Source organism: Diabrotica undecimpunctata, chromosome 3, assembly GCF_040954645.1.
Source record: "Diabrotica undecimpunctata isolate CICGRU chromosome 3, icDiaUnde3, whole genome shotgun sequence".
NCBI classification, from domain to species: Eukaryota; Metazoa; Arthropoda; class Insecta; order Coleoptera; family Chrysomelidae; genus Diabrotica; species Diabrotica undecimpunctata.
In genome coordinates, this window is record NC_092805.1 from 26,777,635 (window position 1) to 26,792,469 (window position 14,835).

General features: G+C 33.1%; 1 protein-coding gene across 1 annotated transcript in view; it reads left to right on the plus strand.

The window, feature by feature from the left end:
* The first annotated feature begins 246 nt into the window (after positions 1–246).
* LOC140436599 (retinaldehyde-binding protein 1-like) overlaps positions 247–14,835 on the plus strand; it is a 29,504-nt gene continuing 14,915 nt past the window's right edge. The window contains exons 1-3 of the mRNA XM_072525549.1: positions 247–381; positions 5,542–5,697; positions 11,665–11,824. Of these exons, the coding sequence (XP_072381650.1) occupies positions 339–381; positions 5,542–5,697; positions 11,665–11,824 (359 nt within the window). The 5' untranslated portion in view covers positions 247–338. The remainder of the gene's footprint in view (positions 382–5,541; positions 5,698–11,664; positions 11,825–14,835) is intronic.

Consider the following 14,835-nt stretch of genomic DNA (forward strand, 5'->3'; position numbering starts at 1 on the left):
CTTCAAGTAGATCAGTGGATAGTATACTTCGAGTATATTAATCTTTATTCTTGTAATATTTTTACTCTCGTTTTTTTAATCCAGGGCCAATCCTGATTATACTATTACAGTAACACTTCCTAATCGTTTTTAAATGAAACGTAATCAAAAACATATCGCTTACAATATGCAACAAATCAATACGCCATTAGAAGGTGATTAGCAGTATATAGGTCTATAAATACACAAAAGGTTTTGGCCTCATCATCCAGTCTTTGGTGGTATTCGCATTTTGGTAGTGATCCTACTTATACTGCCCGAGTCTTTGGTTCATTATCTAAATAAGCCAACACTTCAGAATGGATTTTTTGCTAAAATCTGCAATATGCCTTCCATCAACTGGTAAGTAACCAACTATTATTATTAGTTTGTATATAACTATATAGCTATATACATACATATATATATATATATATATATATATATATATATATATATATATATATATATATATAAAGACATAATTTTTCTACTTCTTCTCATCTGCTTTTTTAATAATAAAATTTTTTAATTTTTGGAATATATTTTTTATAAATGGAAATATTTCTTGCTATTTCTTTTGTTTTAATTTTCGGCAAACTGTTAATTCGACCTTTATTTTATGAAAATAAAGGAAGTACCTGTTTTTTCTTTATTTTCTTAAAAATACCATTTCCGTACACATTAGAGACGTGTGTATTCAGATATGCAATCTTGTCTTTTTGCAATTGTTATTTAGAGAGGGCTATTTTCTTTCTCGACAAGGTATATATTTTTAAAACAATCTATTTGTCCTAAATTTTGAGATATTTTCTTTATGTTCCATCTTTTATTAGATTGGTAACCATTACTAAAACTTACACCCCCGTTACCGCCGATCTGAACAATTTAACAAAATTAAATCTATAAGGCTAAAATGTCTTTGAACCACAAAGTACCTTTACTTCTACCTTGTGTTTTTATTCGTATTATTATTTGCAAGCAAGTTTGCAATAATATTTGCCATCCGTGATATGTTCTAAAAAATAACGTGTCCATCTAACTTGTCTGTCTTTTCTCATCATTGCCAACACCTTGACATTTGTAACTTGATCTTCTTCCTATAGTGCCGTTGCATATGTACCTATAGTCCATTGGCGAATTATCTTAAGACCAGACCTTTCTCCTTTGGAGCATGACAGAGCTCTCCACTGTTATCTACGCCTGTCCATCTTGTACCTTGATCAAGTTGATCAATTATCTGTCAGTATTTGCTCATCTTAACTTTCTCGTTTCTTACCCTATCCATCCATGGTCTGTAGAGTATATACTTTGAGAGCTTCCAACTTCTTCTTCTTCTTCTTTTTCCTCTTTATAAGCAATTCTGCTTGCTCATTGGTGAATTAATACCTCTATGGAAGGTTGTCACTCCATCTTTTGCGCGGTCGTCCGATACTTCTTCTGCTGATTGGTGACTTATCTCTTGCTATTTTAACGACACGGGTCTCCCCCATTCTGCTTATATCGTTATTCCATTCTTTTTTGGGTTCATTTATACACTGGATGGTTACATTTTCTTCTAATATTTTCTTTTCTTTCGATCATTCAGCATATTTCCTGTAATTCTTCTCAGTACCCTCATTTCTGCCATTTACAGTAGCATTTGTGTTGTGGCTGTGTCGGGTCTTGTTTCTGAGGCATATGTCATTATTGGTCTTACACTGGATTTATAAATTCTTGACTTCATCTTAGTGTTAATATGTCTGTTTCGCCATATAGTGGTATTAAAGTATCCTGCCAGTCTATTTGCTCTTATACGTGATCTCTCACTCTTAGTTTAAGTCTCCATAACTGGACAGTGTAATTCCCATGTATTTTATTTCCATTACTTGTTTAATACTGATGCCATCAATTTGTATTTTACATCTGGTTGATTCTTTGCCGATTACGATTGTTTTAGTTTTCTGAGATAAAAAGATGAGAAGAAGATTAGTTGCTTCCAATTTAATCGAGGATAATTTTAATGCCCATATCTTTACGTAGTATAGATATAATAACATGGACCACACATAACTTTTAATTATCCTGTAGCGGAGATTAAAATAATAATTATGTTACATACTAAAATGCTTTAAATTTACCAAAAGCTTATGTAGCTTGTTCGGTACAGCATTTTATTCTTGTTGAGGGTCCCATGTTGAGGGTTATTCACAATTATTCCCAAGTATTTGAATATTCTAACTTGTTCTATTGGAGCACTATATGAAGTGGTATATTTTTCTACATTATTCATTCGTATTTAGTGGCAACTGCATATTATGTACAGTATCGGTGATTATTACGGTGTCATCGATGTACCAAATGCTATTTATCGGGTACCCTTTGACCTCTATACTACACTTATTGTCTTAAAGTAGCTCTGCAAAAGCATTCTCCGCATATAGATCGAACTGCACAAGAAACAGAATAAATTCCTCTCTTACTTATCTTAAAATTTTTCAAATTTCAATGTATTTTCAAATTCCTATATTCATGTGTTGATTTGTTTATCCTTACTCATCCTTTTTTGATTACTATAGAGATTCTCGATAATTCTCATACCATTTTCGCCAATGTGAGTGTTGTTCGATAGACTGGCAAGTAATAGAATTTATGTTTGAGAAAATTGAGAAAAAATTTTTAATTCAGGGGCCAGAAGTTACTCTGGACATAAAAGTCAGAAGATAAGATTTTTTTTTATTGAAAATTAACGTGCTCGGCAACAAAGGCCACTTACACGAAAACTGTTACAATAAATTACAAATACATGTTATAGAGTACATATTGTTAGAATACAATCAAAATTATATTTTATAATATAACTGAACGTCTCTGAGGAATTTTAGACTTGAGGTTATTTGATCCAAGGTATTGAGTATGTCGTTTAGATCACTTTTAAGACAATAAAATAGTCTTTTTGTTGAATAATAATGACAATCAGTGAGCATATGGTTAACTGTTAGATGTGATTGATAGGTATCACAAGTGGGTCGGTTGCTAGATGGCATCAGGTATCCATGTGTTACCGGCAGAGATCAAATCAAGGGGGCTATCGACTAACTGTTGGGTTTGATGTAATGCTGAGTTATTGGTATCCCAGTGTTGTTGGCATCGAGTTCTTGCTCGTTTCTTAATGTGAGACTTTAAATCTTTACTAATTTGTATATTAACCGTATCATCAGGTGATGTTGAGGCAAGTTTTGCATGGCTGTCTGCAAGTTCGTTGCCTGTAATACCAATATGGGATGGTAGCCAGATTAATGTAACTGTTGTTTTTTGGATATAATTCTCATACCATTTTCGCCAATGTGAGTGTTGTGTAACATTTTATCAATGCGTCGTGTTTTACGATGTCAAACACCTTTTAATAATGAAGTAGCGTGATGAATATATCCTTTTGGTGATATATGCAGTTTTGTTTCAGCATAATTAGGCAAGAAACTGCTTCATATGTACCCTCTTTAAACCAAATTGTGTCTCACCGCTATCTCTTCTAGCTTTCTGAACATTTGTACGTATAGAATGGGAAGAAGTACTTTAAGCAGGTGGCTAATTAAGCTGATCAGTCGGTGGTCTTTGCATTTGGCGCTCTTTGTGACTTAGGGATTATTTTAAAATAAAGCCAAAAAGAGATGGAATATGACCTGTGCTATATATCGCATTGAAAATTGTTACCAGTGTACCGAATTTCGTATCTTATAATAGTTGACAAAATTTACAAAACAGTCATCAGACCAATAATGACATACGCGGCAGAAACAAGACCTGACACAGAGAGGACAAAAAGAAACAGCAGAGATGAAAACACTTAGGAAAATTAATGGTAAGACACTATGGGACAGAGCTAGAAGTACCGATATACGACGTAGATGCAAGGTGGAGAACATCAAGAACTGGGTAAGAAATAGAAGAGTAGAATAGAACGATCATATAAGGCGAATGACAACAAAGAGAGGAGAAAAGACGGCAAGAGACGGTTCCTCAATAGGAAGACGATCAGTAGGAAGACCACGAAAACGATGGAACGACAACTTACTGGAAATATCTTGAAAAACAGACACAGTCATGTCTATATAAAAAGAAGAAGAAGAAGAAGGTACAGAAGCCTTGATCAATTTTGCTACTTTTATAACCTACTTCAACTCGGCACGAATAATGAAAGGGCCGAATAAAATTTTCATGAATATGATAGTAGTTGATAGATTCGGTATTTTATCCAAAGAGGGACGAAGCATAGTCTGTCCAGATATTAGCTAGTTCTTCCTTGGTATATAGGTAGTGTCCTTGATCATTCTTTTCGGCGAATGTTATGGTATTTCCTGTATATACCCGAAATTTTTTAAACTCTTTTATGTAGCTCAAAGCTATCTTTTTTTTCTTTTATTGATTCTTATTCCATTCTTTTTTTTCTATTTTGTGTCCATTCATCTATATCTTTACTGTACGTTACGTTTTCTTCTAATGTCTTTATTTCTCTTTCGATTTCTCAGCGTATTTCCTGTAATTCTTTACAGTACTCTTTCTTTGCCGTAAGGTAACCTTTGCATTGTGGCTGTGTCGGGCCGCATTTCTGAGAAATATATCATTATTGGTCTTACACTGGCCTTATAAATTCTTGACTTCATATTTTCCACAAAAAGATAGTTTTGGTTCAAATTACTAAACTAACATATTCTTACACTTTGTTCTCATGGTTAAGTTGTCACAAAAATAGGATCGATATTTCTCATTATTACTCTTTGGGATAATTTATTTAGATAGAGCAGTAACTGTCACACTCGTCCTTGGATTATTTGATTTTTCCGAGATATCTTGCTAATCTCTTTTCGTTGCAATCGCATCATTCATGATACATATTTTTGGAGGATATAAATATAATTTGTTATTCGTTTTGAGAAGGCTTTCTTATTCTTGGAACAAAAAATATCTCATGCGAACTTCATGTTTTTATTAATTATTTTAATAAACAATATCAAAAACGCAATCCTTTTATATCAAATTGTAAATGTTATTTATTGCTTATTTACTTTTATAGCGAATTTCAAGGAAACAGATTATAACAGAATTATAAATTTTAGTAAGATAATTGGTGTTGTTTAAAGTACTGCATTTGTTACTAATATAACATAATGTAGGTACCACTGTGTCCGTGTATAATGTTAGGTAAGATCATATTTAAGTCACGGTAAGATTAACTAATTTCCTATATGTTGCTATCACTATAATGTACTCCAAAATATATATTTTTTTACAATTTTCACCTCACTGAATTTAGTATTGTCTATTTCAAATAGTAATAATTTACTTGCCTGGTTTTTGTTTCATTTTTAATGCTCATTTTCATTTTATTAATTACTTTCCTTGTCAAATATATTTTAAAAGCGATAACATTAGTAGCCACGTAAGTTTCCATTGTCATTTTTTATATTTAATTAAAATTTTTGTTCATTATAAATAAGCAATGTTTGATTGGATTAGCTATTTAATATTATTATTTTGTTACAGTGTCCATGGATACGAAAAAATGGCTTACTTGGAACCAAGACGAAGCATTGGGCAGGGCATTGAAGAGGTATGGAAAAACTCTAAAACAACTGGAAGGTGATATTCAAACTATCAAAGACTGGATGAAGACTCAACATCACTTACCAGAATTAGGAAGTAAGTATTCTGCCAATAAAAAATTAAAATCGTTTTCATTAGTATTTTTTGTCAAAGTAAATTAATTTGATATAAATGAGATTAAGCCACAATTGACTGTAATAAAAATTGCATTTTGTATTTTTAATTTGACGTTTTAATTTTTACTCTGGAAATCGTTTTTTTTTATTCTTCTTTTTCTTTTTATATAGACATGACTGTCTGTTTTTCAATGTCCTTTAATAGGTTGTCGTTCCATCGTTTTCGTGGTCTTCCTATTGATGGTCTTCCTATTGGGGAACCGTCTCTTGCATTTTTACTACTCCATTTGTTGTCATTTGGCTTATATGATCGTTTCATTCTACTCTTCTATTTCTTAACCAGTTTTTGATGTTCTTCACCTTGCATCTACGTCGTATATCTGTACTTCTAGCTCTGTCCCATAGTGTCTTACTATCAATTTTTCTAAGTGTTTTCATCTTTGCTGTTTCTAACATCCTTTTTATCCTATCTGTGTTAGGTCTCGTTTCTGCCGCGTACGTCATTATTGGTCTGTTGACTGTTTTGTAAATTCTGCCTTTCGTTTCTTTTCCGATATTGTTATTTCTCCATATTATTTCTTTTAGACAGCTTGCGGCTCTGTTTGCTCTATTCACTCAATCTTCTACTTTAGTTTCGAGTTTTCCGAGCTAAATAATGTGATGCCTAGATATATAAACTCAAATTTTTGTTTGTGTTGGCGACCCTCTCTTGGGTTTGAAGTATTTCAGGATGATTCTTATTTAACATAATACTAGGCTATGGTCGCTATTATTATAACATAATCTGTCATAGATCCTTGTCCACGGGTGTTATTAAATGTATATTTGTGTTGGTTATGTTTCTGTTTAATTCCGAGTAGTACTTGGTTGCCTATTCGAGCGTTAAAATCCCTCAATATTATCATCTTCCCTCTGATTTGATCTATTACTTGTTGTAAGTGGTGAAAATCGTGTAAAGAATATTTTAAGAAATAATACGATATTTGTATAACCAAAAGTTATTTGGCGGTTATTAATAATAACTTTTGGTAATAAAGGTACCTGAAGATGAAGAAACAAGAAACATTTTACAAGCCTTACATAAATAGGTGTTCCGATTCAAGATTAAGCACTATAGGAGACAATAAACAACCCTGCCTTTCTCCTTTATTATATAATCTTGGTACTTTGGGTTCAAAATAAATTTCTTATTAATCTGAAGCTTGTATTATCTCAGCTGATGTTCTGTAAAGAACTTAAAATTTTATTACAATCTACCCGATCAAATCCCTTTTCGAAATCGAAAAGCATAGAGAAATTCCTTTTATTGGTCTTAATACTCCCACAATAGTACTTGTACTTGTACTAAACCTGGTTTGCAACAGGTCTAAATTTATCTAAATTGTCCTAATGAAGAAGTTTAATAATCCCTGTTTTATTATTGCGGCCTGAAGCTTTTCCCATTTTACATGTTTCGAATTGCATATTTTATTTCTGATTTTATTATTTCATAGTCATTAAAGTAGATATTATATATTATATAAAGTAATATTTAAGTAGTTGTTAAGATATATTTCATATTTTGTGTCCCATTATATTCAAATAAGTTGTGTATGCACTACTTCCCTTCTTCAGTAGTCTCTTTAAATTTTGTGAATTTCTTATGGTCTAAGAGACCATAAACTTTTGAGAAAGAATGCTTTTACTATTATTGGCATCCTCAAATATACTTTAACCTGTATAGAATGCATTTGTAAGTAACTGTATTCTCTATATTTTTTAGTAAATGTATAAAATAAGCTTCTTACCGAGCTTAGTCAAAAATGTCTAGTTCCAGTTTTCCGACTTTTTTCACATTTAATATTTTGTTAAATATGAAATATAAATAATTAAATATTTAATTTAATAATAAGAATGAAAATTTATCCCACAAGAGCATATATTATTGAATACTTTGCAAACTGTTTATGAAAATGAACTGTTGTTAAAATAATCTTTCTTGGTTAAAGTTTATGCAAATGCTGTTAACTCGTTGTACCTTACTTTATAATATAAAATAGTTTTCAAGCTTCTTCAACTTTAGAAATTGTATAGTATAAAATAATTATGGTATACTTTATATAACGTTAAACTCGCCCTTGTTGACAATAATCTAGAAATTTTACCTACTTTCGGTATGCAAATAGTTGCAAAGAATTATTATACAGTATGATGCAAATATATGGAATAAATTCATTTTTTCAGAAACAGACGACTTTAAAAAAAATCTTAAAACACGTCAATTTTAATTTTTGAATGACCATCAACTGACATATATGTGTTGGACATTACGTCATCAGTTTCGGCGTAATGACGTAATCGACGATTTTTTTAAATACAAACCGAGGGCACGCGACAGCTCATTCGAAAGGTCTCCTTATCGTCATTGCACGGATGTAATCGCTTGAATATTTATTGTACAGGGTTCACTAAACATTATGAACTTTGTCAAGTAACATGAAATTACAATAAATATTCATTCACTGAACTTAAATACACTAAGGAACGCCACTGGGAATAAAACAAAATATTGTTTTTTGCTGGTTCCGAAAAAAAAATATACATTGATAACGAACAATGCTACATAATAATCTGAAATTAATTATTGTAGTAAGTATTCCAAGTTAATTTTCAAAAATATTTAAATCAATATTGTCACTGACTCGTCTTTATTAGTCAATGTCTATGAATCTGTCAAATAATAGACGTCAAATTTTTACTCTTTCTGTTTTTTGCCGACATTACAAAACAGCATTTACAAATATGAAATTAGCAGAAACAAAACGAATCGATATTTTAATCATGATTGGTTATGGAGATAGAGTGAGAACTCAAGCAGAAGTTCGTAATTTACTTAATGCTAAATACCCCAACCGCGAATCAATAACTCAAGTGGTAGAAAATCAATATCCGAAGCCAAGAAACTGGACGTTGTACCGGCGTTTCAAGACAATCCTCATAGCAGTTCTATGCAGGTCGCACTAGATAATAATGTCCACCAATCAACTGTTGTAAGAGTGCTAAAAAAAGAGAAGTTGCATCCATACAAAGTACATCTGGTCCAGGAACTATTAGAAGATAACTTTGATAGAAGAATTGAATTCTGCGAAACAATTATGGAAAAATGTAACAGAGATCAGGGTTTCATACAAAAGGTACTTTTTTCTGATGAAGCGTCTTTTATGCTAAACGGTCACGTAAATCACCAGAAAAATCGATACTGGGCAAGTGAAAATCCACATTGGATGGAAGAGTATAGGACACAATATCCCGAGAAGGTGAATGTTTGGGCCGGCATTATAAACAATCAAATTGTAAAACAATTTTTTTGAGGAAAAGTTAACTCATCATCATCATCATTGGTGCTACAGCCCTATAAAAGAGCCTCGACCTTCCCAAGTCTATTACGCCAGTCAGTTCTATCCATTGCCAACTGTTGCCAGTTTGCTGCCCCTATTTGTCTACCATCCTCATCTACATCATCCCTCCATCTGAGTTTTGGTCTACCCCTTTTTCTACTTCCCACAGGTTGTGACATAAGGATTCTTCTGGGAGGGTTGTTCTGCTGTGATCTTGCCAGATGTCCTGCCCATCTTAGTCTTCCTATTTTTATAAAGGATACTACGTCTTTACCACCAAATATATGTTTATATCTGTGATATATCTCGTAGTTGTACCTCCTTCTCCAAACACCATTTTCACAGATGCCACCAAATATTCTTCTCAGGATCCTTCGTTCAAATATAAGCAGGAGATTTTCATCTGCCTTGGAAATGGTCCATGCCTCCGACCCATATGTCAACACTGGTTGTATAAGGGTTTTGTATATGGTTATTTTTGTTTTTTGGCTTAAGTTTCTGCTTCTCATATGTCTACTCAGTCCAAAATAGCATTTGTTTGCTAGGATTATTCTTCGCTTGATTTCTTCCGTCATGACGTTCTCCTTGGTGATCAGGGAGCCTAAGTATGTGAATTTGTCCACCACTTCAAAGGTAGAATTATTAACCGTGAATTGGTGGCCGATGTTTCTGGCTCTATTGTTGGGTGTTGATGCCATTATCTTAGTTTTATTTTCATTTACTTGCAGGCCCATATTTTTTGAGGCGTGTGACAAGGTGGTATACATTTCTTCTAGCTTGCGTGTTGTGCGGGCAACTAGATCAACATCATCTGCATATGCCAAAATTTGGGATGATTTATTAAAAATGTTTCCTCTGCTGTCTATTTGGGCATCCCTGACCGCCTTTTCCAAAGCTATGTTGAAAAGGAGACACGCCAGCGCATCTCCCTGTCGCAGCCCAACATGCGTTTCAAATGCCTGTGATTGTTCGCCCTGTATTTCGACTTTGCAAACAACTTTACGCATTGTAGCCTTAACCAATCTTATCAGTTTATCGGGGATGTGGAATTCATCCATGGCTTCATACAATTTATTTCTTAGGACACTATCATAGGCCGATTTAAAATCTACGAAAAGATGGTATGTGTCGATATTAAATTCATTGGTTTTTTCCAGTATTTGCCTTAGCACAAAGATCTGGTCTGTTGTTGATCGACCAGGCCTAAAACCACTTTGATATTCGCCAAGAAGCTCCTCTGAATATTCACTCAGGCGACCATATAAAATACTCGAAAATATTTTGTATGCTGTATTATGGAGGGTTATTCCCCTATAGTTTCTACATTCTAATTCATCGCCCTTTTTGTGTAGCGGGCAAATGATCCCAATACACCACTCTTCTGGGATTTGTTCCTCATTCCAGGCTCTCAGTATGATTTTATATATATGATTAGTCAGAGTAGCACCTCCACATTTCATAAGTTCCGCGGGTATACCATCACTTCCTGGAGATTTATTATTTTTTAGGTGTTTTATTGCATCCCGTACTTCCTGAATTGATGGAGGCTCCAATGGTGTATTGTTGTTTGCTCCTGGGGGTGGTTGATTTGGATCTTCTTCTTCGATAGTAAGCAGTTCTTTATAGTGTTCCACCCACCTTTTCAATACTTCTTCTTTTGTATTGAGTATATGCCCTTCCTTATCCTTACATAGTCCGATCCTTGGTTTAAATTCTTTTCTTGCTTTATTTAGATTTTTATAGAATTTTCTTGTTTGATTTTCCTTTTTTAATGCCTCAAGTTCTTCCAATATTTTATTTTCATAAGTTCGCTTTTTTCTCCGATGGATGTACTTCTCTTCTCTTCTGAGATCTTTATATTTAGGAAGGAGGAAAAGTTAACTATTTCTCTTTATCTAGAATTTCTTCAGGATTATCTGTTGCCACGGCCGAATCAGCTATTTCCAAATAGAAATAATTTGTGGTACCAACATGACGGGGCTCCCTACACTACGGCGTTGAGGTATGAAATTACCTTAATAACGTTTTCCCAGGTAGGTGGATAGGTAGAAGGGTACCCATCGATTGGCCACCAAGGTCTTCAGATTTGACTCCGTTAGACATTTTTTATGGAGATATTTAAAGAGCAGAGTGTATCAAAATCGACCGAATAATGTAGAAAAGTTGAAGGAGCGTATCAGAACGGAAATTGCACAAATAACACCTGAAGTTAACGAAAACGTTAGGAAAGAATTTATTGCCCGTCTTTCACATTGTATTATTGCTGAAGGTAGTCAATTTGAACATTTGTTGTAATTTAATTGTATTTAATGTTGTAATTTAATTGTACTCGTATTAATAAACCAACAGTTTTGGTTAACCCTGTAGAAATAAATATTCAAATGATTATATCGTTGCAAAGGCGATAAGGAGACCTTTCAAATGAGCTGTCGCGTGACCTCGGTTTGTATTTAAAAAAATCGTCGATTACGTCATTACGCCGACAATGAACGTAATGTATAACACATATATACCAGTTGATGCTATCAAAACCGAAGATACGAATTTAACATTGAATTTCTCTTTTCCAGGTGATGGTTTGATCAAAAACTTTTTACTAGGAAATAAGCTTAGCATAGAACAAACTAAAGAAAAGGTGGATATGTATTATACTATCCGTCACATGATGCCGGAAGTATATGACCATTCTAATATTAACAAGCCACATATGAAGAAAATTGCTGATCAATTGTAAGTATTTTATTAAAAATTAATTTAACCGGTTCGCAAAAATAAAAGAGAAAAATTAAAAAAAAAATTAATTTTGATATAAATTATAATGAGCACACTAATATCTCCATAATAATCGGTATACTTACAGCTAAAACTGGTTTTTGAAACCAACTATAAATATAATTTGAATAATTGCAAATTTGAATGAAGTTTTACATTAAAAGTTATATTTTAGATTTAAGGTTAACAATCATCAAAGCTATCTGTATCTTTGAAGCACCGACGATATAAATATGTGGTTATTAAAAACGGTGAACCATTCACGCAGATTTTTCAGCCAGGAATGTCTTTCTTTTTCTATTGACATCTCAGTTTTGGTGTGTTAATTTAATTAATGCATGATCGGTTTGGCCTGAAGCTGGCTTCTTCATTCCTTAACATTGGTTTCGCACTGTTTGTCGATCGGTTGTTTATCATTATTGCTGCTAATTGATTAATAGTATTCAGAAGTGTTAGTCCACTCATGTTCTCGCAATATCTTTTTTCACCCTTTTGTTGTATCCAAGTCCTGTTTTCCATTATTGGGAGAACTTTTCAACTTTCAGACCCTTTGCAAGAGTCTATCTGTCCACCTTTTGAATGAGTTCGTTTATAATCCCTAACGCCTCTTATTATTTTATCTGCATTATTCACGAATTTCGGGTTTTTAATATTTAAAGTAAGTCCGGCCTCTTCGCTACTATTTACAATCTTATTCATCAGAACCTGTAATTATTTCACCGACTCTGCAATTACTAACGTATCATCGGCGTATCGATGTTATTCTCCGTCTTAGGTTCTCCGTTGACTTTAATTCCATCTGATGTTTCCTTTAGTGCTTTCTGAACTATGTTTTCTAAAGAGGTTAAAGAGCAGCGGAAAAAGTATGCATCCCTTCCTTGTCCCTTGTTGTATTTCTGTTTCTTCTGATAGTTTGTCACCAGATACAACTTAATTAAACTAGAGGTTTAGTACTATTTTTATATCTTTCATATCCAAACTTTTATCTTGAAGTAGCTGTAGAAGACGATTAGGTAGAATTTTGTCAAATGCCTGTTGTAATCAAGGAAACAGATATAAAGAGATTTGTCAACATCCATACATATTTGTGCCACTAATTAAGGGAAAACCAGGCCTCTATTATTGTAGCTTAAAATTACATTACATTACATTACATTAACCTTATGGGAAAGAAAAGAGGGAATAAGAATTGGTGAAGAAATCATAAACACCATGAGATTTGCAGATGACACGGTAATTATGGCTGAGAGTATAGAAGAACTACAAACTTTACTAGATGCAATAAATAGTGAATGCATTCAAATGGGACTGGACATCAACACAGATAAGACCAAATTTATGATAGTATCAAGGAGTCCAATAAATAATGAACAACTAACTCTTGGTGGACAGCAAATAGAGAGAGTGACAAAATATAAATATCTGGGAGCTTACATCAACACAGAATTAGATCCAGACCAAGAGATCCGGGTACGAATAGAAATGGCAAGAGCAGCGTTCTTAAAATTCAAACAATTGTTCTGTGACAAAAATCTGAATACTGCGCTGAGACTGAGGTTTGTTGAATGTTACGTCTGGTCGCAACTATTGTACGGGGTAGAAACATGGACACTAAAAGCGCAAATAGTTAAAAAGATTGAAGCCTTTGAACTTTGGATATACCGGAGAATGTTGAGAATTCCATGGACTGCCAGGGTCACCAATGAGGAAGTGCTGAGAAGGATAGGTCGAGACAAAAAATTGTTGAGAACGATAAAAGTACGCAAGACTGCATACCTGGGACACATACTAAGAAATAATAAATATAGTCTTCTGCAGGTCATCATGCAGGGAAAAGTCGATGGCAAAAAGGGAATAGGTAGAAAGAGGAAGTCATGGCTGCGAAATATTCGAGACTGGACAAACATGACTGTAGTCGAATTATTCCACGTTGCAAAGGACAGAGAAGCTTTTAAAAATGTGGTTGCCAACCTCCGTTAATGTGGACGGCATAGGAAGAAGAAGATTATTGTAGCTATTGTGTTTCTAAAGACAAACTGAGTGTTAATAATATCTTACTTTAGTTTTCTTAAAATCTTTTCTAAAACACTCACTACTTCTAAGTTCTGGTCTAGTCTTTAGTATTTTTCAATTATTCTAGTCAGTTTGGTGCCCTTCAGTTTTCTTTACAAAAATAGTCTTTCTTTATACTGCTCTCCCTTCTTCAGGGAATTCAGATACTCTTCTGTCCGAGTTATCCGGCCCAAGTTTTCTTATATAAAGTTAATTTAAGACTTAGTAAGTGAAGGTAAGAAATACTTTTACTGCACTAAAACAAATAATGTGAACCCCTTTAGTCTTCTTATTTGATGTAGATTGTTAATAACGAGAAGTACTATTGTAGTAGAAAATTCGTGCAAGCTGGCTAAATGTACAGCATTGGAAGACCTAAATTACGATTCATTATCATATAAATAGCAAAAGGCATTAACTAAACTTAACAACTTATTTTAAAATACTTTAACAACCTTAAAAGCTGGACAGCACAAAGTCAGAGAGGCTTAAAAATGTGGTTGAATAAGCTTGAATCTGGGTACTATATAAATAATAATAAATAAGACCAGATTCCACATAAGAATCAGTATTACTGCTTTTACATAATTTTTATTATTCTTTTTTAGTTTTAATCTAAAATATTCATTTTAACTTGATATCTAGTATTAGTCCCAGATATTTTGCTTGAATTTGGTACAGTGCTACAGTGTATTTAAATTTTTAGCAAAAATGTATAATACTACTCAAATTTCTTGGCAAAATCTGGAAAGATTTCATTAAAGGAGAATTTGTTACAACTCATTATTTCGTAGATACTTTGTTTTTAAATCGAAAACATTGTTTCAATTAAGGAAAAATGCTTAAGAAGTCGTAAACTAAAAAGAAGTCTCGACGTATATATACTTTTGTAAAATATCTCTACATTTTTTTAACTA